This window comes from Ahaetulla prasina, chromosome 4 (assembly GCF_028640845.1).
Source record: "Ahaetulla prasina isolate Xishuangbanna chromosome 4, ASM2864084v1, whole genome shotgun sequence".
Taxonomy (NCBI): Eukaryota; Metazoa; Chordata; class Lepidosauria; order Squamata; family Colubridae; genus Ahaetulla; species Ahaetulla prasina.
In genome coordinates, this window is record NC_080542.1 from 20,255,379 (window position 1) to 20,282,532 (window position 27,154).

Consider the following 27,154-nt stretch of genomic DNA (forward strand, 5'->3'; position numbering starts at 1 on the left):
AATGGAGCTCAGGTTGCACCAGGGACCTGAAAAGCAAGCTTATCCAAGCTTATTGACTGGGACACAATATTTTACAGTGTTAATTTTTCACACCAATTCACTGGTGTGAAAGGAAATTCCTTCCAGTTAATGTGTGTGAGGCTGTACTTGCTGAGATTTTTCTAGCTGTGCTGTTAGCACCTTCAGAAAAGATCTTAAACGGAACTTAGCAACAGATGTCCTGTCCTTAGATCGTCCCAGTTGCATGCAAAAGTTTAAGCCCTAAGTGAAAGAAACTGACATAACTTCTGTGATGTACAAAGTTTAGCTTAACAGTTCTGCCATCAGGCTCAGTAGTTTAAAGATTCTAGATAAGAAACAGGGAAATGTAGTAGTGCAGAAATCTGGACATCCCTTCAGTTGATTTTCCAGTTTTTTCCCCCCTTTTCTCTTGTTTGTTAAAAAAGCCCAAAAGTGATTGACTTTGTGATACAGTTAGTCATGTGAGGACAATTCTCACGAACACTACAGTTTATTTTTATTTTTATTTCATCAAATACATATTAAATCATATATATAAGCATAAATTGAAAACATAAAATGAATACAACTAAAGGGAACATTAGGAAAGGAACAGTAGGCAGGCTGGTGCTCTTATGCACCTCCCTTACAGACCTCTTAGGAATGGGGTGAGGTCAACAGTAGACAGTTTTAAGTTAAAGATTTGGGGATTTGGGGATCAGACCACAGAGTCTGATAGTGCATTCCAGGCATTAACAACTCTGTTACTGAAGTCATATTTTCTACAGTTGAGATTGGAGCGGTTCACTTTAAGTTTGAATCTATTGTGTGCTCGTGTATTATTGTAGTTGAAGCTGAAGTAGTCATTGACAGGAAGGATATTGTAGCAGATGATTTTATGAGCTAAGCTCAGGTCATACCGAAGGCGGCATAGTTTTAAATTTTCTAAACCCAGAATTTCAAGTCTGGTGGCATAAGGTATTTTGTTGCGAACAGAGGAGTGGAGGTCTCTTTTTGTGAAATATTTCTGGACACGCTCAATTGTATTAATGTCTGATATGCAGTGTGGGTTATTTTATTTTAATTTTATTTATTTTATTTGTCACAACATTATATATAAGCATAAGCATGAAATAACTATACAATATATAAGCATATATATAACCATAAGTAGAATAGAATAGAATAGAATAGAATAGAATAGAATAGAATAGAATAGAATAGAATAGAATAGAATTTTTATTGGCCAAGTGTGATTGGACACACAAGGAATTTGTCTTGGTGCATATGCTCTCAATGTACATAAAAGAAAAGACGTAATAACTATATGAAATTGTATACAATCAAAGGGATTAATGAATTGGTCTAGCAAATGTTTTGTATGACTACAATGATCTAACACAAATAGATTTCACAATTTATAGACTACAAATAAAAGAACCCTTTTCCAATAGTGACCACAGCATGATAGACTTTTGTCTCAATATATGCCCTTATAAAAATCTCCATAATAATGGGATACCAAACTACAACTTCAAAAATTTGGTTTCAGGGGAAAAAAATAATAATTATAAAATTGTTTTTATAACCTCTTCGGCTGAAGAGATTGTTAAAAAAAAGAGTTTAAAAGGTTCTGACGATCCCAGCTGAGCCGCGGGATCATCAAAGGCTTTTTTTTTTAACTTTTAAAAGCATTGTTTCGGCTGAAGAAAAAATGCTTTTAAAAGTTAAAAAAAAACAAAAAACCTCTGATGGTGGCACGGCTCAGCAGGGGCAGGGATTTTTGCTACTGGTTCTCCGAACCAACAGCTGCCATCACTACCAGATCGGGCAAGCCAAAAAAATGCTTTTAAAAGTAAAAAAAAAAAAAACCTCTGATGGTGGCACGGCTCAGCAGGGGCCAGCGATTTTTGCTACTGGTTCTCTGAACAGCCACCATTGCTACCGGATCTGGTGAACTGGTCCGAACCGGGAGCATTTCACCCCTGCATTGTACCCCCTGTCTAGAACACAGACTTTTCAGCAGTTCCAAGAAGATTCCACATCCATTCCCGTTCAGGTGACCCTGAGGGCACAGATTAAATCCCCAAGTGGCCTCAACAGCTCTGAGGGAGTACTAACAACCAGATGTCTGCAAAAGAGTATAAACCTTTCATCCATCCATCCTCCACATCCTGTCAGAAATAATCTTTCCGATGGAACGATTATAAATGAATTTAAAGGGAATAGAAATGGATTAAAAGTATGGAAGCTTGGAAACGTAGTTTGGTTTTATACTGCAGTGCCATCTATAGGCAAAAAAGAAAAGATTTTAAAAAGACCGTGAATTAATTATAAGAATTAAAGTTGACCTTGACAAGGCTGGTTGTACTGATAAGAAAACAGATGTTGAAGAGAAAAAGACATACTTGAAAGGAATGAAGAGATTGGAGTGCTGAATTTGTTTTTGCTTTTTGATCTTTTGATCTTATTTTTCTATTTGTCTTTTTGAGCCTTTTGAAGTACTTTGTTTTGGAATTGGTGTTTTGGATATTCTTTCTTCTTTTGTTATAATAACAGAGTTGGAAGGGACCTTGGAGGCCTTCTAGTCCAACCCCCTGCCCAGGCAGGAGACCCTACACCATTTCAGACAAATGGTTATCCAAAATTTTCTTAAAAACTTCCAGTGTTGGAGCATTCGTGACTTCTGCAGGCAAGTTGTTCCATTTACTAATTGTCCTAACTGTCAGGAAATTTCTCCTTAGTTCTAAGTTGCTTCTCTCCTTGATTAGTTTCCATCCATTGCTTCTTGTTCTACCCTCAGGTGCTTTGGAAAATAGTTTGACTCCCTCTTCTTTGTGGCAGCCCCTGAGATATTGAAACACTGCTATCACGTCCTTCCCCCTAGTCCTTCTTTTCATTAAACTAGACATACCGAGTTCCTGCAATGGTTCTTCATATGTTTTAGCCTCCAGTCCCCTAATCATCTTTGTTGCTCTTCTCTGCACTCTTTCTAGAGTTTCAACATCTTTTTTACATCGTGGCAACCAAAACTGAATGCAATATTCCAAGTGTGGCCTTACCAAGACATTATAAAGTGGTATTAACACTTCACCTGATCTTGATTCTATCCTTCTCTTTATGTAGCCCAGAACTGTGTTGGCTTTTTTGGCAGCTGCTGCACACTGCTGGCTCATATCTAAATGTTTGTCCACTAGGACTCCAAGATCCCTCTCACAGTTGCTACTACTGAGCAAGGTACCACATATACAGTAACTGTGCATTTTGGGTTTTTTTGTCTAAATGTAGAACCTTACTTTTTTCACCGTTCATTGTTCTTTTTTTCTGGGTTACTATTTGGTGGTGGAACAAAGTGTGGAAAACTTTTTTTTCCCTTTTTCTTCTTCTTCTCTGAGTGAAAAAGGATAGTGGTTAGGGTTAAGGTTACCATAAAGATGAACATCCTACAAAATTTTCTATATTTATTTTAAATGGTACCTATAAAATTGGGGAAAAACTTTTTTAACAAATTGTTTAAAATTATTAGTAAATTTATGTGGCTAGGGAAAAAGCCCAGAATTAAGATTTAGAATATGGATTCCAAAATGAACAAGAAGAAATGGATAAAATATTGAAAGACACTGATAAGAAAATAATTATCAGAACGTATAATTGTTTAAAATGGAGGAAATGATGAAGGAAACGTATATGTGGTACCTTGCTCAATAGTAGTACCTGTGAGAGGGATCTTGGAGTCCTAGTGGATAACCATTTAGATATGAGGGCAGTGTGTAGCAGCTGCTAAAAAAGCCAACACAGTTCTGGGCTGCATAAACAGAGGGATAGAGTCAAGATCACGCGAAGTGTTAGTACCACTTTATAATGCCTTGGTAAGGCCACACTTGGAATATTGCATCCAGTTTTGGTCGCCACGATGTAAAAAAGATGTTGAGACTCTAGAAAGAGTGCAGAGAAGAGCAACAAAGATAATTAGGGGACTGGAGGCTAAAACATATGAAGAACGGTTGCAGGAACTGGGTATGTCTAGTTTAATAAAAAGAAGGACTAGGGGAGACATGATAGCTGTGTTCCAGTATCTCAGGGGTTGCCACAGAGAAGAGGGAGTCGGGCTGTTCTCCAAAGCACCTGAGGGTAGAACAAGAAGCAATGGATGGAAACTGATCAAAGAAAGAAGCAACTTAGAACTAAGGAGAAATTTCCTGACAGTTAGAATAATTAATAGGTGGAACGACTTGCCTTCAGAAGTTGTGAATGCTCCAACACTGGAAATTTTTAAGAAAATGTTGGATAACCATCTGACTGAGCTGGTGTAGGGTTTCCTGCCTGGGCAGGGGGTTGGACTAGAAGGCCTCCAAGGTCCCTTCCAACTCTGTTGTTATGTTATCTTATGTTAAACAATGATAATTTGGGTGAAAAATTTTGGATACAATATAGAATTAGAGTATTGGGAAAAAATATGGGGAACAAATTATAAAATGACATTGTCGGCCACCTATAATGAAAATACCATAAAATGTTTTATAGGTGGCATCTACCTCCGGCAAGATTGGCCAAGATGTTTCCAAACAACCCACCGCATTGTTGGAAATGTAACCATCAACAAGGGACATACTACCACATATGGTGGACATGTCCCAAAGCAAGGGATTGTTGGTTAAAAATTAAAAAGTGGTTAGAGGAAATGATGAGAAAAATTTGATATGAAACCTGAACTATTTCTTTTGGGGATTATAAAAGAAAAAATGAGTAAAGAAATTAAATATCTCATATTCCACATATTACGGCTGTCAGAATTTTATTTCCCCAAAACTGGAAACAATAACATGCTCCATCAAACACGATGATTATAAAAAAGGTGCTAGAATGTGCAGAATCAGATAAATTAACGATGGAACTTAAAGACAGAGAGGAAACGATTTACTATGAAACATGGGACAGATGGTATAATTGGCTGGAAAAGAAATCTAAAATTAACATATGATTTATAGTATAAGAGAAGTTATAATGAAATGCAATATTTGACGTGGTGGCTCAGGGGCTAGGACGTTGAGCTTGTCGATTGAAAGGTTGGCAGCTCAGCGGTTCGAATCCCTAGTGCTGCCGTGTAACGGGGTGAGTTCCCGTTACTTGTCCCAGCTTCTGCCAACCTAGCAGTTTCAAAAGCACGTAAAAATGGAAGTGGAAAAAATAGGGACCACCTTGGTGGGAAGGTAACAGCGTTCCGTGCGCTTTTGCCATTGAGTCATGCCAGCCACATGACCACGGAGACGTCTTCTGACAGCGCTGGCTCTTCGGCTTTGAAACGGAGATGAGTACTGCCCCCTAGAGTCGGCAACAACTAGCACATTTGTGCGAGGGGAACCTTTACCTTTTTAGATATGTATATAATGTAGTAATTATATGAATAAATAAGTAACAAACAAAATGTATATTTATATAGTTGGTCGAAAGATAAAATAGATATTACTAAAGATGTTGGTATTGGAAAGCTGTAAAAATATAACAAAGGTTTTAAAGATGTAAATGTTGAATAAAATATTTTTTAAAAAAAGAAAAGAAAAAGGATAGTGATGGTTTGTTTAAAATTTCGATTAAGGCGAGAAGAGCCTGAAGAAGGATAACAGCTTATAAGCTTTCTTTTTGTTCTTCAACTTCTGGATTTTTTCTATATTTTTCTTTTTCCTTTTGCTTCCTTTTTTCTTCTTTGCGGGATAGTATTTTTGGATATCTTTTCTCTTGGGGGGCAGATTGGATTTTTCTATAACTTTTCTTTTTATATTTCTTTCTTCTTTTTATTTTTCCTAGTTCATCCATCGGGGTGAATTAGATATTTGGATTACAAATAGTAATCATAAATGGATTACAAATTAGGGATATACATTAAGGGAAGAAGAAATTTACGGCACACCTGCATTCAGCAGCAAGCTCCTCTATGACAGAAACACTAAAAACATCAGAAATGATAGATTTAAAAAAGATTTTAAAAATGAAGAAAGAATTCAAAAAGTAGAGGAAAAGGCGAATGTAACAGAAAAGAAAGTGGAAGAATTAGAGGAAAAATTGACATCAGTGGACAAAAACCAAGAGCGAATGATAATTTTTCTGGAGATGGATAGATTTGATTATTATTTAAGATTTCAAAATATAGAGGAAGGGGAAAATTTACCGGATATGATGGCAGAGATATTGGCAGACATGATGGAACAACCCAAGGAGAAGATATTAAATGAGAAGATACAGATTTTCAACATCAAAAACTATAGATCAATTTCATTGTTGAACGTTGATTATAAGATCTTTGCTGCAATAATGGCGAATAGATTAAAAAGGCTGTTAAATGAATTTATTCATATGGATTAAAATGGGTTTTTACCTAAGAGGCAAATTAGAGACAATACAAGAATAATCTTGAATTCTTTGGAATATTATGAGGTACACTCAGAAAAACAAATGGTGATGATGTTTCTAGATGAACAGAAAGCTTTTGATAGAACGTTTGATGATAGAACAGTTACAGATGATGAAGTTTGGGGAGAGATTCATAAACATGATAAAAACAATTTATAACAATTGGCAAAAATAATGATGAACGGAGAAATGACAGAAAAAGTTAATATAATGAAAGGCACAAGGGGAGGATGTCTATTATCACCATTGTTATTTGTATTAATGTTAGAAGGGTTAAACAGAAATATATGACGAAATGAAGAAATAAAAGGAATGAAAATTAAGAAAGAATATAAATTGCAAGCCTTTGCAGATGATTTAGTTTTTATATTGGAGGAGCCTCAAACAACAGGTCCTAAATTATTAGAACAAATAGAAGAGTATGGAGAGGTTGCAGGACTAAAAATAAATAAAGACAAAACAACAATATTACAGAAAAACACAAAAGAGAATTGACAGAGAAATTAAATATTCAAATTGTGAAGAAAGTAAAATATTTAGGAATATATTTAACCTCAAGATGTGTAACGATAAAGGAAGATAATTATTATAAACTTAAAAAACAAACTGAGGAAGATTTGGAGAAATGGAAAAATCTACAATTATCATTAATGGGAAAGATAGTGATAACAAAGATGAATATATTATATAGTCTAGCTATTGTTCCTATTTCAGACAATACCGATAAAAGTGGAAAAGACATAATTTAAACATCTTAACAAAATAGTAAGTAAATTTATATGGCAAGGGAAAAAAGTGAGAATTAAAATAAAACTCTTACAAGATGCAAGACTACGTAGAGGATTTGGACTACCGAATTGGTATTATCAGGCAGCAATGTTGACTTGGATGAGAGAATAGATTGGTCTAAGAAACACATGACTATTAACTTTGGAAGGTCATGATCTTCAATTGGGATGGAATGCCTTTTTATGGTATGGTAGAAGTAAGATGTATACCTATTTTCAAAGATATTACATAAGAAATGCATTATTAGTGTGGGAGAAGATTAGAGATAAATATTATTTGAAAATACCAGCATGGTTATCAACAATGCAAGCATTAATACATCCAAACATCATTAATTCAGATTTTTAAATTTCAAATATTGTGTTTTAATTTTTCTTATATGTCTTTTTAACTTGGCTGTAAACTGCCCTGAGTCTTCGAAGAAGGGCGGTATAGAAATGTAAATAATAAATAAATAAATTAATAAATAAAGATATTTTAACAGATAAGGGGGAATTGAAAAGGAAACAAGAATTAGAAGAACAAGGGATTGAGATGGATCGGTATACTCATATGCAAATGCAGATATGAAAAAGATGCTAAATTATATGGTTTTTATTTAGAAATGATAGAACTGGATAAGATACTCACAGGAATAGATGAAAAAATAATTTTAAAAATATATAACTACTTACTTAGTATCGAATTAGAGGAAGAACAAGTAAAAGAAACAATGACAGCCTGTACAAAAAAAATCGGATATTCAATTGAGCTAGATAAATGGCAGCAGCTATGGAAAAGGAATTATAAATTAACAATGTCCACAGCATATAAGGAGAACCAATATAAAATGTTTATAGATGGCACATGCCACCTGAAAAATTGGCAAAAATGTTTAAAGATAAATCTGCAAAATGTTGGAAATGTCATCAAATACCAGGATCATATTATCATACATGGTAGACATGACCAGAAGCGAGAAATTATTGGATGAAAATCAAAATAAGGTTAGAAGAAATGATACAACAATATATAGATTTAAAACCTGAACTGTTTCTATTGGGTATCTTACCAGAGAAATTTAGTAAGGAAAATATATATTTGATTGTATATGTTATAACTGCGAGGATAGTATTTGTACAAAGATGGAAAGCAGAGAAAATCCCTGTGGAGGGAGAAATAATTAAGAAAATATTGGATTGTGCAGAAATGAATAGATTGACTTTGACACTTAAAGAGAGGAATCGGAATATTTTAAAATATGGGGGCAATTTTATTATTGGTTGGAGAAGAGATATATATATAGGGTAATGTTGCAATGAAGAAAGAGGAGAAAGAAGGTAGATAAATGTATTAATAGAAAAGCAAGAAATGTGGGAGAAATGTTATAATAAATGAATGATATTAAGAAATGATAAATATTGGAAGAGCAAGAAGATACAAAAGGTAAACTCAGATGACACACTGAATGATTGGTTATGTATTGTATGCTTGTCTATAAAATAAAAAACTTTTGACAAAAAAAGAAGAAATAATCTTTTCATTCCCCCCACTACCACATCCAGCCAGAATCGATGAAGTGTCTTGGATGAGAAGTGAAACTACTCGTTCTTCTTCCTCAAGGGACGAAACATTTTCCAGTTCCCTTTTGAAAAAGCACCTTTGAGGGCAACCATGACCTGGATGACTGAGAATCTCCATAGACGTTTACCTATGAGCTGTTTTTGGCACCCTCGTAAACAAGATCAGAAGAGGAATAACTGAAAAACACTTAAAAGTTTATCCTCCCAAGCATAAAAGTTTATTAAAAATATAGATTAATATAAAACCGCAAACAACTCCCCCATCCCACCCCACTATGCTCCAACATAACCCCAGTAAGTCTATCCAAACTTGGAATACTGAAGCAGGATTCACAGCCCTTTATGTTTTAACAATCCTTTCTGAGCTTCTTGACACGTATTCCCTTCCATGTCTCCCCCCTGCTAGTTTTGCTCTTTCCCTTCCATCATTCCTTTGCAGTCAATGGATCACAATGGTTTAGTCAAGATGGCAGCCACAGAAGAGGAGTAACTTGATCTCCGCATAGTTGGATGCGGTGCTAAATCTTGATCAGAATGATTCGCATCCTCTTCCCAACTCAGGCACTGAGAGTCTGATTGTGCATTGGAAGCAGAATGCGAGGAATGGACACCACTATTTTTTGGACCTCACCCAGTTCTTCAGACTGATGAGCCAAAGAAAAAGGGGACTGGCAAAATAAAGCATCAGGCAAGGAGGAAAGTTAGCTGAGGGAGGCTGCAGGGTGACATCCAGCCCCACGTTCAGAAGAACACTGTCTGTGGTTTGGAGGACAACCTAGGATCCCTGGATGATAAAACCTCTGTCACTGGAGATCAAGAGGTGAGGATGACATGGAAAATAAAGAGGCCCAGGGAATGCTCAGGGTGACTTGGTGCTTGGGAGGAAAAATATTAAAACAACTCATAAGTAATTTGAGAAATAAGTGCTTGGGGGAAAGGGGAAAAGATGGGAAGGAAAGGGCTTCTATAGATACTTTTCTGTAGACTCTGCTCAACACTCTTCCTCCTCAGACAGGACATCCAGTTCTGCCAGTTTTTGCTGTAGTATCTCCTCCAGTTTAGCGGACTGGGGCTGGGCCCGACTTCCCTTTGCCCTATGTCCCTTCCGGAGGCGGGTTTTGCGTTTCTTGTGGGGAAGACCCGCCTCCCGGAACTCTATTGCCCTCTTCAGCTTGCGTTGGCTGGTGAAGACAAGGGCTCCCTTGCGTTCCAGTGGTACCTCAAATATGGTCTCAAATGATCTGCAAGGAGAAAGAGGAGCAGACGGGACACCAAATTTAAAAAGGAGAAGCTGTCTCTGAAGTTCCTTAACAGGGAGACCAGCTTTAGGCTGGTAGCTATCAAACAGGCTAAAAGGGAGCAGATCTAACTGTAAAACTCCCAATATTTAGCAGCAGGGGAAAGTGATGCCAGTGTTCAGGCCATCATTAAGTGCAGAGCATGTTCTGGATGTAGGCAAGGCATGGAACTGCAATGTATCAGACTATTTTGGCAATCTTGGTCAACTTTTCTTTTTTTTTTACTTTTAAAAGCATTTTTTTTATAAACTCTTTGGCCGAAGAAGCTGTTAAAAAAATGCTTTTAAAAGGTTCTGGCGATCAGCCAACACAGCTGGGATCGTCAGAACCCTTTAAAAGCATTTTAAAATGCTTTTAAAAGGTTCAGAAAATCCCAGCTGAGCTGCGCGATCATCAGAGGCTTTTTTTTTTTACTTTTAAAAGCATTTTTTTGTCCAAAGAAAAATGTCACCACAGGGGATTTGGGAAGGCTTGAAGAAATGTTATGATTTAAATCTTGAGTTAAGTCTTGGGGGTCTGTGGCCACAAAAGGTATTTTAAGGGGGTTCATGGTGAAGAAAAGGTGGAGAACCACTAGCCTAATACTTTTACATGCATTAGCTTTCTTCCACTGAGTGCCCTCCAAATCATGTCTCAACCTTCCCAGCCAATATAGCCAGGAAATCTTTGGTTAGAAACTGTCAAAGCATTTCTTTTTCAAGCGTGTTGACTCTACTTGGCTATTGTTGAGTCCTAGCTTGAACGCAGACTTTGTATTGTGGTTTGCTTAACTATGGTTTGCATAATTGGTTTCACAAAGCAGCGGAGCCATAAACCAGAGTGTATAGGTGCTTAGGTCCCTCCACCATGTATTAGCCTGGCCAAACTGGACCAAGGACCGTACAAGCCATCAGCAGGGCCTTCTTACCTCTTCTCCGTAGGTGTATGATAGTTCTTATTCGTGTAGATCTCCTCCAGACTGAACACCTTCTTGTTCAGCCTGAGAAAAGAGAAAAAGGGAACATATTACCTCGGAATAAGTTGGCCAAGTAGGGAAAAGATCTGTGAGATTGTTCTGCAGAATAATAAAGCATTTTCTAACAGTATATAGAGTAACATTCTGCTCAATTTTTCAGACAAGTTTCTTAGCCTCCATTCCATTAGATCTTGACAGAACTGCCCATTGGATCATATTGTCCACAGCATCTTTGGAAAATGTTCCAGGCACAATGTTCCAGAATTCCCTTCTCTTTAACCCCTGTTCTTCAGTGTTCCAGAAAAGCTGATCTCTGACCCACCATCAGAAGGTGTAAATCCTAGATTTGTTTCCAATGCAATTGAAAACCAAATGACCCAGCAGCAGACTTTTAACCCTGGAAAAAGCCCAGCCCTTTCTGCTTACCTACTGCCCCCCCCTCCCGGATTCATGGAGAATCTGGATCCTAGGTTTTCTCATCACTACTGGGCAATCTAGAAGCCCATTCCCATCTTCCTGCAGAAGCATTTTCATTTGGGGCCCATTCTCCCAATTAAGACATGCTCTCACCTGACCGGACGGGGAAGCCCCATGGGGGTGAGATTGGCTTGGTGCCTGGCTGGCCTCTTGCGGATTCTTATGCAGGACACCTTCCCTACTGTGTTCTCTTGGGATTCCTGCAGGTTTTAGGGAAATTAAGTAGGCATAAGCATGGACAGGATGGGAAAGGCAAGCCCTATGAAGAGGTGTATCTTAATCCATCCCCACCCTTCACTGCGCAGCACTTCCTGTGTTAAGCCCTACATCAAACAGTGACTGACCTTCATCTCATCTTCTGAAAACATCAACTGCTCTGATACAGCCATGCCTAGGCCAACCCCGGGTACCTTTTGTCCACCATCTGGGGAGAGGGAGGCGTTCCTGAAAGGACAAAGGAAACAAATCACGTACAGGTCAAAGAGAGTCCAGATGTTCTCCATGTTGCAGAAGTCTGCTCATCGGTTCAGAGAGGACAGAACAGGAAAAGAACTTCAGTCTCCACCCAGTTCTTTTTCTCCTAAATTTCCAGATGTGTCACAATTACAAATATCCGCATTCTCTGCGTGTACAACCAGGAGGTCTGTAATCCAACACTTCCTGTATGAAAAAGAAAGCGAGCTGACTGAGCATAGTTTCGAAGAGCAGGACTAGCGTGAACATAGTTTTAAATTGGGGTTTTAAATCAGGGGTTTTAAATGGGGTTTTAAATTTGTATTTAAAAGTTTTAGGCCATCAATTGAATAAGTTTTCTATACTGTTTTTAGCTGTTTTATATATATTATATGTTTTCTGTTGTTTTTATTGGCTGTGAACCGCCCTGAGTCCTTCGGGAGAAGGGCGGTATACAAATATAATAAATAAATAAATAAATTAAATAAATAAATAAATAAATAAACAGGAGGACCTATTACATATGCCGGACACCACGGGAGTTGGAGGAAAGGTGGAGCGAGGAAAAAAGCAAAAAAGTGATGACTCTCCCTCTGCAGATTCCAGAATTAGTTAAGAATTGGAAAAGCAACTGTGCCTTATGGAGAAATGGACCTCAGGGGAACATGGCCTAGTGTAACCCTGATCTTAAAAAACTGCTTTCCAATACTCTTACTCAAAGTCTTAAACAACAGACAACGGCCTCCAACATATTCTTGGATTACAGGTAATCCTCGACCAAAATTGAGACCAAAATTTCTGTTGCTAAGCGAGACAGTTGTTAAAGCGAGTTTTGCCCCATTTTATGACCTTTCTTGCCAAATTTGTTAATGCAGTTGTTAAGTTAGTAACATGGCTGTTAAATGAATCTGGCTTCCCTGTTGACTTTGCTTGTCGGAAGATTGCAGAAGGTGACCACATGGCCCTGGAACACTGCAATCGTCATAAATATGAACCATCTGAATTTTGATCACATGACCACAGGGATGATGCAATGGACGTAACTGTGAAAAATGGTTACAAGTCACTTTTTTCAACGCCATTGTAACTTCGCTCACTAAATGAATGTAAGTTGAAGACTACAACAAACCCTTTATTCCAGGCCATGCTGGCTGGGAATGGCGTCCAAGAACACGTGACCCAAAATCTCCCAACAAAGAAAAGATGCTGTAAAACAGGGATACCCAACCCTGGGCCTCAGCCCACTACCGGGCCGTGGCCCATTCAGAACTGGGCCATGGAAGCAGTGAGTGAGCAGTTCCATTTGTGCAAGCAGAGGAGCATGTGCCCACCACTCTTACAAATGGACCCCTCTGGGCTCACCTGCCATTTGCACATAGCCATTCCCTAATCAACGATCCCCAAAGCTGGAAAGGTTGGGGATGGCTGCTGTAATAGATCCAGCCTTTTGACAGGGAGGGATCAAAAATCCTGTTCCTTTCTTGCCTTTCCTTTCCTTTCAAGGAGCAGCCAGGAAACGAAGCATATGCCTGTGCCTTCAGGACCACCCTTACCTTGTTGGGGGCGGAGCTGAGGTTCTTTGAGGGGATAACATATGTCCCTGGGGAAGAGGGAGGGAAAAACTTTTACCTGGAATGCACCGGGTCAGGTTCATGACAGCAGGATGGTGCCAGGGAAGAGTAAGAGGATGGATCACAGTGGGCAGCGTGAACCAAGGGTGGTGACAAGAGGCGGGCAGGGGGGCTGCTGAAGGGGTACACTTCCTTACGCAGGCAGGGCAGCGTGGGACAGTTCAGCTCTCGAGATACTTCCAGACTGCAAACTGTGTGTCGGCGTTGCCGCAGCTGCAGCAAGGGAGAAAGCACTGAAGAGACGTTTTGCCAAGAACAGGCTCTAGGAAAATCAGGGCAGGAGTAGCTACGTCCAAGGTGGGGCTGTGGAGGTGGCTCTCCTTGGCTCAAGCGCCACTGGCGGATTGGGGGCCTCCCGCTGACCACCAGGTGGTCAGCTTCTTCTTTCTCTTCTTCATGGCAAGAGCTCCTCTTGCGGGAACGTGGTTCAGAAATGGCAATTTTCACCTCGATTTTGACTCCTGGACGAGGGGTGGCCGGTGGAGTTGTTGCCACTTCGTCCGTATTTGCTGGAGGGCATGGTGATGGGGACGGAGATCTTTCAGCGGGCGGCAGGGATGGTTTGGACGGGCTGAGGAAGATGTCGGCAAAGGCTTCCAGTTTCGAACGCATGGTTTGGAAGACTGGGGCCAAGCCCCAGGGCCTGAAACGCGGGACCATGGATGGACGCAAGAGAGTCGAAGCTGAGGTAGGTCTGGATGTTTCAGAGGACGGACCTGATGGAAAGGGAAAGATACAGCTGTTACACAGGAAGTATTTTGAGGGCCATTTACACGAGATGTTCAAAGACAACTATGCGATGATTTATTTATTTATATTTCATACATGTAGTCCTTGTCTTATGACCACAATTGAGCCCAGAATTTATGCTGCTAAATGAGAAACGTGTTAAGTGAGTTTTGCCCCATTTTATAACCTTTCTTGCCACAGTTATTAAGTGAATCACTGCAATTGTTAAATTAGTAACATGATTGTTAAGTGAATGTGGATTCCCCACTGATTGTGCTTGTTAGAAGGTTGCAAAATATGATCACATGACCTGGCAGAAATATGAACCAGTTGTCAAGCATCCGAATACAAATCACATAACCATGGGGGATGCTGCAATGGTCATAAGTGTGAAAAATGGTAATAAGTCACTTTTTTCAGTGCCATTGTAACTTTGAATGGTCATTAAGCAAACTGTTGTAAGTTGAAGACTACCTGTACTTCTTAACCATCCATCTACCTCAGAGTGGGGCTCTGATGATCTCAAATCAACAAAGGGAGAGTTCGAAATATTTCTCTAGCTGGCACCTTTCAAAGAATGTTGTTGGTCAGGAAACCTAACTTCCAATTAATTAAGAGGGAAGTTCTGTCTTAGCAGGTGGCAGCATTTGGCTGATTTTGGCTGATTCAGAAGTTAAGCAAGATCAAACCTGGTTTGTACTCCGAGGAGAGACTCCTATCCCCCAGAACATGCCAGAGATGTTACTAGATTTGGACGTTGAAAAAAATCCTGCCAGGAGGACGACTTCCGGTATCCAGCGGCAACGGACGTCTGGAAGGTTTCTCCTGCCTCCAGCGCCCGAATCCGGCCGCCGCCGAGGCCCTCAGGGGCCAGGTGTTCCGAAAAGGACACCTGCCGTACGGACGGCTCGCCAGGGGTCTCCCAGCCGATATACAGGACTGTGGGGACCGATGCTGGCGCGTCCTAGGCTTGGCGGGGTTCGGAGGCCACAGGCCGCGGCCATTATTTTGGTCGTCGCCTGGGCCGCTGTGCCCGGTGATACCGGGGCATTGGATTTATAACTGCAGCAGCCTGGTGGTGAACAGGGCACGGAGAAGAATTGAGGAGGAGAAGGGAAGGGAATATCGGTAAACGTGAGTGGAGTGCTCCGAGTGCGGGGGTTTTCTCCCTGCGGTTGGAAGGAGCACGAGTTATTCTGGAGAGAGGAGAACTTAAAATAAGAAGATTACGGTTTTGTGGAGCTCTGGAGAAGAGGTGATGGAGAAATTTAGGAGGGAAGGTTTGAGGCCCCCTCCTTCTGGGGAACAGTGGTGGCGTCCAGCTTCCGCCTTCACTATGAGAATTTTGATGACATCACTTCCCTTCGGCTTCCTGGTTGACTAACTGTACTCTGGACTCGTTGCTCCTGTGAGTGCCCCCTGGTGGATCCGGAGGAAATTACAAGGATACTGTGCTTGCCTGAGGATTTTGAATACTTTTTTTCAAATGGCAAAGGTCAGAGACCAACTGCTGGAGAGATGGAGAATTCTGGAAAAGTTATCCAATATGGACAAGAAATTGGATGATTTGCAAAGAGGACAAACGGAAATAAGAGCAGAAATTGTGACTATCCAAAAGGATTTAAAGGATACTCAACAAGTCTCAGCAGAAAACAAGCAGAAAGTGGAAGGTCTGAGGGTGATATGCGGGCAGTGCAGAAAAGAGAGGAGACGACAGGCAATGCTGTGCTTGGACTACAGATGGATAAAATGTCTTATTTCCTTAGGTTTCAAAATTTGGAAGAAGTGGACCAAGAAGACTTGAGAGATGTTGTGACTAAATTGTTGGGAGAATTTCTTGGGAGAGGTGTTGATTTCATGAATTGGGATGTGGATCGAGTTTATAGAGTTAATTCAATATGCACGCACGCATGCAGTTCCCAGAGAGGTTCATGTCAAATTTGTGAGAAGAGAGACGAGAGATGAAATTTTAGAAAACATAGGAGTGGGGCACTGATTTACAGGGGCAGGGAGATAGCCATTCTGAGGCAGATTCCCAGACAGGTACGTGAAAAAGAAAGAAATATTATTTTTGTCAAGCAAATTGTACCAGAAGGAGTGGGCTCCAGATGGCTGATGCCAGAGGGATTGATGATTTTCCGGGAGGGCATTACGAAAAAAATCAGTACAATTGCGGAGGCTACGGCCTATGTGGAGGAACACAAAGCCTTCCTGGAATCAGATGACCCAGGAATTGAAGAAGGGGAGGTTATAGATCATGGGGCTGAAGCGGCTGCCGCTGTTGCGGCCCTGGAGTTGGGTCAGGCTGAACCCAGAGTTCTGAGATCCAAAACTAGGAAGTGATAAAGATATTTGGGATTGTGTTGGTTTTCCTTATTCTCTTTTGTACGATATTCTGATTATTCTTGACTCTTCTTTATTACGTATTTAAAATTTGCAAACTTAGCTACTTCGTGTCACCTGCTTGCCTTATGGCTGTTGTATGTGTTAAAAAATTTGAGTAAAATTCTTATTTTAGATAAGAAAAATGAAAATTTACCATACCTGATATGTATTTGTATAAACCTTTTTTGACTAATAAAAACTTTTTGAATAAAAAAAAAAAAAAAAAAAAAAGAAAAAAATCCTGCCAGGGAGTAGTTTTTTTATTATTATTATTATTTATTTGCATTTATATCCCGCCCTTCTCCGAAGACTCAGGGCGGTAAGCTTTTTTCATATTACTTACTTGCTAAATTTATTTATTGATTAAATCTATATGCATCTCGCCATCATGTGATTCTGGCAGCTTCCAATGTCGTAAAACACCATAAAAAACTATTAGTTTATTAAAAATATTAATAATTAAATTTAAAACATTAAAGTTAACAAAAACACTAGGCCAAAAGGGACCAATACCCATCGGGGTCTCAAGTCAGATGGCAGAGCCAGGTCTTCGGCCCTTTTCAGAAGGCCAAGAAAGTGGTGGCAGATCCCACCTTGATGGCATGATGTTTCAAAGCAGGGGTCCTCAAATTTTTTAAACAGGGGGCCAATTCACGGTCCCTCAGACTGTTGGGGGGCCGGACCGGCTGGGGGGCCGTGGCTAGGTGATCATGTGACTGGGTGGGGGTGGCTAGGTCATGTGATTAGGCTGATGTGGCCAATTTAACAGTCCATTAAACAATGCACACAAATTAAAACTTTAATTAGTTTTGCTCCTGGGAGTGTTTTATTCGCTTTTGTTTGCATGTTGCTATTTTGGTTGACTTTTCTTTTTTACTAGATTATTTTTTCACTTGTTTAGGAGTCTAGTGGTCCACTTCAGGAAACTCAGTTTTGCAGCAATTCTTCTCAGCCCCAAGGAACTTGAGAAGTCTCTCTTTCTCTCTCTCTCCCCCTCTGTCTCTCTGTCTATCTCTCTCTCTTTCCTTATCTATCTTCTGGAGATGGGGAGGTGAAAAATGGGCCTGTTTTTGGCTTCCTGGGGCATCCGTGCACCCTGTTTTTCAATGGCCTGTTTTTTTGGCAAAATAAATGAGCCGTTTTTTCCTGTTTTTTGGCCTCCTGGGGCATCTGTGTGCCCCATTCTTCCTCATCTTTTCTCTCTCTTTTCCTTCCTTTTTTCATTGTTCCTCTTTTCTTGCTCTCTTTCTCATGCATAGCAATATTGCTAAATATTTGCAAGGATATAGTAATTCGCCTTCACTTTTGTCCTCATCAGTGGTGTCTGTAATGCTAGTACATGTCAAGATTAAAAAATAAAGGGAAGAGAAGGCATTCTCATCACAGATCGAGATAGAAAAAAATTCCTTTCCCTTTACTCTAGTATTTCTTAACCATGGTAGGCTGGGGAATTCTGGGAATTGGGAGTCCACACATTTTAAGTCACCAAGGTTAAGAAATACTGCCTAATCCAGAATAGTTTGGCGATGTAAATCCCCACCTTTTCTAAATAAGTTCAGAAACAGTGTTACATGACATGAATTCCTCCCTGCCTTTGCCATTCATTCAAACAGTATTATTTCTTTAAGGATCCTTTTCCAAAAATGCAACCCTTGGCCACAGAAAGGTTGATCACTTTTGCTATCAGTGTTTAGGTATAAACGTATTTTTTGCATACTACCAGACTGCCAGATCCCTATTTAATTCAGAGCGCCACCAAACCTGTCTGATGCTCCTGGTCATGTAGATCTGAAGGCACTGGCATTTCCATGCTTGATAACTGATGAGGCAATTCTTGCTGATCACTCCTGAGCAAGAACAGAAACAATGGGAAGTGATGGGCAATTGTTTTAGCTCTTCGGTCTGATGATGTTCTGGAACAGCCTTCTCCAACTGGGCATCAGTTAGAAATTTATCCAGCTACTGGCATTAAAGTGTTAATTCTCCCCCCCACACACACACATACACAATCCAGAGATTCCAAATAAAGTGGCCTTCCATTCTGGCAACTGTCCTACCAGTATGGCATTCGGCAATCATGGTACCTGGATGGCTAACACACCTGGGGAGTGGCCCGTTAAGGAAGACTACTCTCTAGATCTGTTTGGCAGCACAACCGTAATCCTGGTGAAGGGAAAAGGATGGCTTAGTCATTCCTCCACCCTAAAGTGGAAATGCTTACCTGCAGGGAGGTGGATACTTCTCCAGAAGCTCCTGGCCAACGACAGCATCCTGCCGGCGAGAACAGGTCTTAACCAAAATGGGACCACCTTCCCTCTGACCCCAACCTGCAAAAGGTTTGCCCATGTGCCCTTTCTCCAGGATGATTTCCCGCAGCAAACTCACCTGGCCTTGGGTCAACTGACAATCCTCCAAAGCGGGGATTGGCTGATGAGCCTCCTCTTCTGGGGTGGCCTGTGTCCCCTCTCTCCCATTTATTAGAGGGACTCCATTCTGCAGGCGCTGCCTCTTGGCTTGCAGGCGCTCTGACTCACGGCAGCGAGGTGGGCAGAGTCTTTGGTCCCCCAACCTCCGGCATGTGTGACCCAACTGTTCCCCAGGTTCTTGGCAGGACCGAGAATCTACCTTAGGCAGAAGGGATCTGAAGAAGCAAGAAAGACAGGTAGCTGCTGACATTCACAAACCAAACTATCAACCTTTGTCTCCTGGATCCTTGCTCACCTGCACACAGTGCTATCCTGTTTGTTTCTTGGCCAGGAAACTTTGGTCTCATTCCCAAATGAGACCTGGAGGGGTTTTTGGGAAGGAAACAAGGCAGGCCTTTGTAAAAGGGAGCATCTTTGTGGAATTTCCTGGACAGAGGGGGAGAGAATCCAACTTTCAAACATCTCTAAACATCAGATAAGAAGCATCTTTTCTTCATTCTGCAAGCCAGCCATGCATTTGCTTTAAAACAGACAGTCTTCTTTGGGTAGAAAAGATGAACTAATCTCCCATCTGCTGTGCCAGAGAGTCATGCCCCCTTGGAGCCTGAATCTGTGGGGGAAGATGAGTAGGAAGAGGATTGCATTCCTTCTGGCTTTCTGGACTAATTGGATCTTTGTTTCCTGAACTCCTTGGTTTGCCCTGCTTGATTTATTGCTGTGCAGATAAAAAATACACGGTGCTGGACTGGGTTTCTTATCTTGGTTACTGTGTGTTAATCTTGCTTACTGGACTACTCACAGCCAGAGGCTGTTGAAGGTGCTTGTCAGAGCTTTGCTCCAGGATTTGCAGTAAGCGTGGGGAAGTTTGGGGGCTCAGGTGGTACAATAAAGTTAGACCTGCTCTCTGGCTGTGTTGATTTCGTGCCAAGCCCTGGATCATCACACACAGAGAACTACAGATCATATGATTAACTCTCCTGATTCAGTTATACAAAACATGGCACTTGAATGATGTCCTGCACTCTGAGACTGTGATGGGCATAGGCCATCAAATCTACCCATTTGTTCTGTGCAAGAGTCTATCTCATTCTGCCCTAACATCATAGATCAGCCCTTAGAAATGTTAAATGCATGTCACAGCAAAACATTATCATCCCACAAATGGTTAGAAACAGGAAAAATAACTTGCAAGTTTGAAAAGAATTCTATACATAAAAAAGCTTGGATGAATCAAAAGGTCTCTGCTTAGTAATGAACAAATAAAAAATCAGGCCTCAGGCCTGAAACAATCCTAGATAGCTTTTTGGGGGCATCTGGTATAAAAGAGACATCTGTAAAAGAACATTTAATTTTTTTTTGTTTTTATTCTTTATTTATTAAGCAAATTTATATAGCCACCTGAGTCACACCTAGGTGATGCCAGGTGGCTATATCATGTTTTGTATCATGCATCTCATGTGTATTCAAGACTTACAAGTGGATTTTCTTTGTACCCAGTGGGTAGATTTGGGGAAAGGAATTGTTTCAGCCAGAGGGCCCAGAAAAAGACTAGGCACTGATTTAGCTGGCACAGCACCAGCTTATTACTTCAGAATGCTCAATCTCAACTAGCAATGAGGGAATTGCCATTTTTCTATGCAAAGTCTGGGAGATACATCATCCATTCAGTTTGGTAGCCTATCCCACAAATCCCTTTAACATTTATTCCAGGTTTTATAGCATCCTTACAGGCACTTGGGTTGTGGAAAAATCTTCTAGATCAATAGCCAACATTTTTCGCTGTTCCTTCTCCATGGGAGATGCCACATGCCACAGGGTCTCTCCCATCTCATCACAAGCATCCCTGCCCTCTTCTGCCATCGGTGGGGAGTCTTGTTGGAGCCGCTGTCTCTTCTTGGGTGACCACTTTTCATCCTCACATAAGGAAGGTGAGGTTCTGACTCTGTCCAGGGACTCCAGAAGACGTACAGGGGTTCCCTCCTCCTCAGCTGCAGGCCTGCAAAGGGATAGAGAGATTCTCAAAACAACAGCCTGATTCCTCCTCCCCTTCTCCTCACTTTGAATTCCCAGCACAAAAAGGTCAGTATTCAGGGCATGCTCCTTGGCTGACAGCTGCGAGAAGATTGGGCGGCGCGAAAGCGCTTTGCTAAAGATGGTCGCTACCAGGATTGGCGGCATGGCAAGCCCTTGAGCCAAGAGGCCGCTTCACGGAGAAAGGAACCAGCCGCAGGAGATCGGGCGGTGCGAAAGCGCTTCACCCATAATGGCCGCTGCCTACTTTGGTGGCATGGCAAACTCCGAAGCCAAAAGGCTGCTCCGCAGCCAAGACGGAAGCTCCACAGCTGCTGTATTCAAATGTGGTCATGAATCGGCTGGACAAATTGCCTCAGGGGTGAAGTGATCGCTTGGCCGTGGCCGTTGATGGTGGCCCACTGGCTGCAAGAGATAATTGGCGGCGCTGTCAGCTAGGGTGAACCTGCCAGCATGAGGCTCCAAACCTGGGGCAATTTAACCGGGGGGAAAAAACCTGAACCAGTGAAATGTCCAGAATGTCCAGAAGTAGGTTGAAACAGGAGCAACTGCCAAACGTGTCTCTGTCAGTCGACTGAGTCAAAAACTGGGCCCAACGGACACACATGGAGGCGTGGACAGCAAATTTATGACTCAGTCTCTAGGCAGATCAGACTGTATCAATCATTTTTGGACCATTCCGCAGTCCATTGGGAGAACATGGCAATCTCTCACCTGAATATGACTTTTCGCCGCCTGGCTATCTTCTCAAAAGCGGACAATGGCAAACAACCCGTACTAGAGGTTCCTTCAAGAAAGTTGCATTCCATGGCTAGACTCAAACCCAACACCTTTTGGGGGTCAGAAATTGGGAAGCTCCCCCATTTTTCCCCTACAACTTCATTTCTCACCTCTCTGTGGTGGGAGAGAAATCAAATGAATAAATGTTTACTTATTTCATTAAAAAACACAGGCATCTGTACATTCTCCTCTGTATCTTGAAATAATTGTCAATGAGAAAAACTATATTTCATTTAAAAATATCCCCAGATCAAGGTAAGAACAATGGCAGAGTTAATGGCTGGGAAATGCAACGTTTTTAAAAATATGAATTCTGCATGGTTAAAAAATAGCAAATTTGAGGGGTGGTGTGCCCCAAAGGGATTCTACTCAGTTAACTGTAGTGAACTGAGTATTTCTGAAGGAAATATAAAACAATTTACAGAAGTCTAAAAAGAAAGGAAAACACTGGCAAAAAGTTATCGCATTACAAAACTAAGTAAGTTTAGCAGTGTCAAAACACTGAGGAACTTGAAATAGTCTCAAATGTGCTACTAATTGAAGACATGTTCATAAGGCACCCAAACCACCATAACAGAGCCTCTTTTAGGAAAGATTTAATTAAGGAAATAATTAAAACTGTTTTTCAATCTTGGCAGGTTTTAAGACTTGTGGACTTCAATTCCCAGAATTCTGCAAGTTAAAGTCCACACATCACAAATTTGCCAATGTTGAGAAACAATGAATTAAAACTCTTATGCCTCTTAGGTCTGTCATTCCCCACCTTCTTCAGTTTGGAATTTTAATCATATTTAAATTAAAAAAACATTTTTAATAATTCCATCTTGGAATCAAAATGCATTTATTTAAAAGATATTCCACCATCCACCACCAGTTTCTATTCTCATAAACTATTAACAGAGCTGAGCATTCTAAAAATGAATTCATTTTTACTGACAAAATAAAAACGAGACAGCCTATTTCTACACAAAGCTGCACTTCAATGGAAGTTACTTACTCCCTGTTTTTTTTAATAGCAGATCAAGTGTGTGGTGGGGTGTGCTTTTCTAAGAAGGATGGCAAACCCTGCTCTCACCTTTGAAAGGTTTGCTATTTTAAATAGTTATTCTTCTAAACCAGTGTTCTCTATCTTGGTAACTTTTAGATGTGTGACTGGCTAGGGAATTCTAGGAATTGGAATGCACACATCTTAGGAGTTGGCAAGGTTGAGAAAAAACCTGTGGTGCTGCACAATACACAGAGATGAGTGAGGAGGTGGGATTATGCCTCAGAGAAGCTAATTATGAATCATTACCAATCATCTAAATCATATGCTACTAAGACCCATTCTTCCTCCCACAGCAGTTTTCCAGGATAAAGAAAAGTTAAATTGAGATAGTGCTGGGAAAGCTTCCCAGCATATCAGAAGATTTCTCTAGTTTACTTTACTTTACTTTACTGTCATTGCACCTCGTACAATGAAATTAAATGCCATTTTATATTTATATAAATATAAATTTATATACAGCATGTGTGTATGTACTTTCAAGTCAGTTTTGGACTCTTGGTGACTTCCTGAACTTGTCCCAGCAGTGTTTTGGACAAGATTTTTGGAAGTGGTTTGGCACTGTCCACTTTCCAGGACTGAGAGAGAGTATACTAGCCCAAAATTATCCAGCTGGATTTGTGCCTGAATGGGATTAGAACTCACAATCACCTGGTTTCTAGCCTGGTAGCTTGTAGTCTGTTGCCTTAGCTACCACATCAAACTGATTGCCCTATATAGTGGGATACTGGCACTGTACAGCAATCAAAGCATACCCCCACCCCAATTACTCGACATCTTTTAACAACAGCTATACATGACAGGCTAAGATTTGCAGCTCAATTTGACTGATAATTCAAGTGACATGACACAATCCAAAACTGGATGTCAATTTTATCACCAAGACTCAAAAAATACAAAATAGTATAGCAGCTTTTAGGTTCCTTAGACTTCCAAGACAAGAAGCTGGAAAAAGCAACTTTTCTTTCACCTCAGCCTTTTCCCACCAAGCTGGTGGATAACAAATTCCTGTGAAGTGAACAGGTTTCACACTTTCCTAGTTTGGCCTTAATAATAATAATAAAAAAAACCTTAAAAAATAGTTGGCCTTAATTAAAAGAACTTATGAACAAAGGACTTTTTTTCCCTTACATGTAGCAACTCCAACCTTGATTTTCCCGCTCTTTTTCTTAACGTAACTGAAAACTTTCACCCCTCCACTTGTTCCCCATTATAGATAAAAGAGGGTTTTGCAAAAATCACAAGTGTTAAAAAGTTGTGTGTTTGTAGAAGAAACATATCAAAGGCCAAATTATCAAGATAACTCACACCAATGAGTCCCACCATGCTGAAATTCGAGGCCAGCAAGAATGCCACTCTTGCTAAGGTGATAATTTAAGGAAATGTCCACCCTGGTTTTTTGTTTTGTTTTTACTAGTTTCCACTTAGCAAAGAAGCAGCCACAGTCCAAAATCTCTCCCATTCCATTCTTCCTCTAACACAGGGGTCTCCAACCTTGGCAACTTTAAGCCTGGGGGACTTCAACTCCCAGAATTCCCCAGCCAGCAAAGTCCTCCAGGCTTAAAGTTGCCAAGGTTGGAGACCCCTGCTCTAAAAGGTACTTTCCCCGCCCCCAAACTCTTTCTGCATCACTTGGGTGGGAAAACACACCCAGAATCCCTTGTTGTTGTGTTTGTGTGACTCTTGGCCCCAGTTTTTACCAATCTTTCTTTTTTTTATATTATTATTATTATTATTATTATTATTATTATTATTATTATTATTATTATTATTATTATTATTATTATTATTATTATTATTATTATTATTTACATTTATATCCCGCCCTTCTCCGAAGACTCAGGGCGGCTTACAGTGTGTAAGGCAATAGTCTCATTCTATTCGTATATTTACAAAGTCAACTTATTGCCCCCCCAACAATCTGGGTCCTCATATTATGCAAAGGGGGGCGGGCGGGCGATGACGACGAGACAGCAGAAGGTATAACCCAGGGCTAGGGTTAAAGAAGCTTCAACCTCGGGCTGTCAGCGCTCCCTTAAGCGCAGCGAAAACGACCCCACGATCGTGATGGTTTGTGTGTTTTTAAACTTTTAAACACGGGTGGATTTCGACTCCCAGAATCCCATCAGCCAGCGTGGCTGTAGGCGAATTGAAATCCATCCACGTTTGAAAAAGGCCGGGCAGGCAAAGCCGAAGACCGTTTTTTGCAGCCTTCGGGCACCCCCTCCTACCCAAGATGACGCCTGAGGGTGCACACGCACACAATCTTGCAGCTCCCTCCGCCCGGGCGTCCCCCACTCACCCCTCCTTCGCCCGGCACAGAAAAAGCCATGCAACTGCTCCCACGCTTGACGGGTCACCAAGGGAGCGAGCCGAGGATGCCCGGCTGTCAGTTCCCACCAAGGACTCCTCCCGGGTCATCCGCCAGGCAGACCCTCCCGGCGACCCCCCACCATGCCCCACGGGGGCTCTCACCTCCAGCCCCCCGCAGGGAAGTGGCAGCAGTCGCGTCACGAAACACAGGACTGGGGTCGTGGGGGGGGGGAGAAACACGACCCCCTCCCGCTGGTTACCAGTTTTTCCTCCTCCCCCTCAGGCCCTTTTCTCATCAGCCCCTGAGCCCGGCCGGATCCTTCTTCCAGATCCCGCCCGTCCAATAGCGGCCCGCTTTGTTTTCTGCCGCAGCCAATGGCTTCCTGTTTCTTTATTCAAGTGGCGGCTCAAGAATCGCCATCATTATTTAGGGCACGAAGGGTGATCAAGTCTGTCGTCAAAGCCTTTATGTGGCGCCGAAGAGGGTCAGTTTTGGTGCCGGGGATTCAGGAGGCGTGTCTTTAGAGAAAGAATAGAACAGATGGTTTTTAAACCTACTAAAGTCTTAAAGAACACATTTCAATTTTGTTCCAGCCACACACCCACACACCCTCGAAATTGATTTCCCTATTACCAGTGAAAATATATCTCTCGCCCCCATCTTTTTTAAAGGGCGCACGCTTCGGTGACGTCAGTGCGTCACCGGCAGCGTCTCGTTCGGCTCCAGGGGCCTCTGTTTTTATTATTCTTCACAGGATGAACCTTTGTCAGTTCTGGGCCAATGGCCAAACCAGGAAAAAAAATGAAACTAGACGTTACGTTGTAAGAAAAGCGTTGTAACCGCCGTCCCGGTTAGGGTCAACGTAGTGTTGAAGTCAATAGGCCCACCATTTTGAGTGTGGGCAAGAAAACAGGCTATCAAAATAAGGCACCCCATGAAAAATCGGTAGCCATTTTGGAATAAGGCAGATTCCAGATGGCGCCGTTTAGGGCGCCGCCATTTGAGGGGAGGCCAGAAAGTGAAGATTTAAAGGGCCAGTGCTTTCCAAATCTCTCTACTCTTTGGAAAGGCGTTTTCGTTTCCGTTGTTATTTATGAACCAGATGACTGTTCGGAAGTGAAAGCTAGATTTTAAACGGCCGGAGCCGTTGGGAAAAAACTAAGGGGGACGGGGAGGAGTTGGATCTTAATCATATATGATTATAAATACTTAATCATAAATATGTACATCTGGTTCATATTCTCTTCAATACTGCATCATTTGCTTCTTCTGAGAAAAATAGAGAGAAATGGGCCGATTGGATGGATTCCCTCTGGCAGGAGGTTTGCACAAGGGGGTTGGATGACTGTCAGGCATGACTGTGGGTTCCACTGCTGACCAGGGGGTTGACTAGATGACCATTTGAGATCCCTTCCAATTCAAATATGCTGTTTCTTTACAGGTAGTAGGTGTGCTTGAATATAAAAATGAAGAATGGCTGCAGATTTGGGCTTGGCTAGTCTAAAGAAAAGAAGAATTAGGCATGACGTTGTAACGTCCGAAAATGTACTTGAGTCACCAGAATGCTGAAGAGAGAGACCCAGAAGAGGCTTGGAAAAATAATAGCTTTTATTTGTATAAAGAAGAGCTGGGTAGACTATTCCAAAACATACAGACAAAGAGCATGCAGTCAGTGAAAGGCACACCTTGGGAAAAGTATAGCATCCTTTTGTATCTTCAGAAACATCTGCTTAATACCTAGTTCTGGGCCCCCTGGTTCAGGCCTTCCTTTGGCAGTGCAGCAAGGAACAAGGGGGCTGAGAGCTTAGTAACACAGGTATTTGCCCGATGTAATCTTGCCAGCCGATGACATACTCCGCACCAGGCACTTA

At 41.3% G+C, this 27,154-nt stretch overlaps 1 protein-coding gene across 4 annotated transcripts; it reads right to left on the reverse strand.

Annotated features, from left to right (window-relative positions):
• Nucleotides 1-8,954: 8,954 nt before the first annotated feature.
• On the reverse strand, nt 8,955-26,078 carry PRR14 (proline rich 14). Of its 4 annotated transcripts, XM_058179448.1 has the most exons (13): nt 25,917-26,076; nt 25,445-25,801; nt 21,859-22,038; nt 20,842-21,109; nt 19,409-19,539; nt 19,073-19,328; nt 18,909-18,958; nt 18,449-18,534; nt 13,572-14,289; nt 11,834-11,933; nt 11,583-11,689; nt 10,965-11,036; nt 8,955-10,000 (listed from the first exon to the last, which is right to left on the reverse strand). In XM_058179448.1, exons 3-13 carry the CDS (start codon nt 21,951-21,953, stop codon nt 9,751-9,753), a joined length of 2,133 nt encoding a protein of 710 aa, XP_058035431.1. In that variant the 5' UTR covers nt 21,954-22,038; nt 25,445-25,801; nt 25,917-26,076; the 3' UTR covers nt 8,955-9,750. The 4 variants fall into 4 exon arrangements, with proteins under 4 accessions (XP_058035431.1, XP_058035434.1, XP_058035430.1 ...); XM_058179451.1 differs by lacking the exon at nt 21,859-22,038 and having other exon boundaries at nt 25,917-26,078; XM_058179447.1 differs by lacking the exons at nt 25,445-25,801; nt 25,917-26,076 and adding an exon at nt 25,272-25,424.
• Nucleotides 26,079-27,154: the final 1,076 nt, after the last annotated feature.

Coding starts and splice junctions, on each gene's coding strand:
- PRR14 (XM_058179447.1), bottom strand. CDS start 25,390: ATGACCCGGGAGGAGTCCTTGGTGGGAACTGACAGCCGGGCATCCTCG. Junction 18,959..19,072: donor GTCAGTTGACCCAAGGCCAG/GTGAGTTTGCTG, acceptor TCTCGCCGGCAG/GATGCTGTCGTTGGCCAGGA. Junction 18,535..18,908: donor AAGTATCCACCTCCCTGCAG/GTAAGCATTTCC, acceptor GTTCTTGCTCAG/GAGTGATCAGCAAGAATTGC.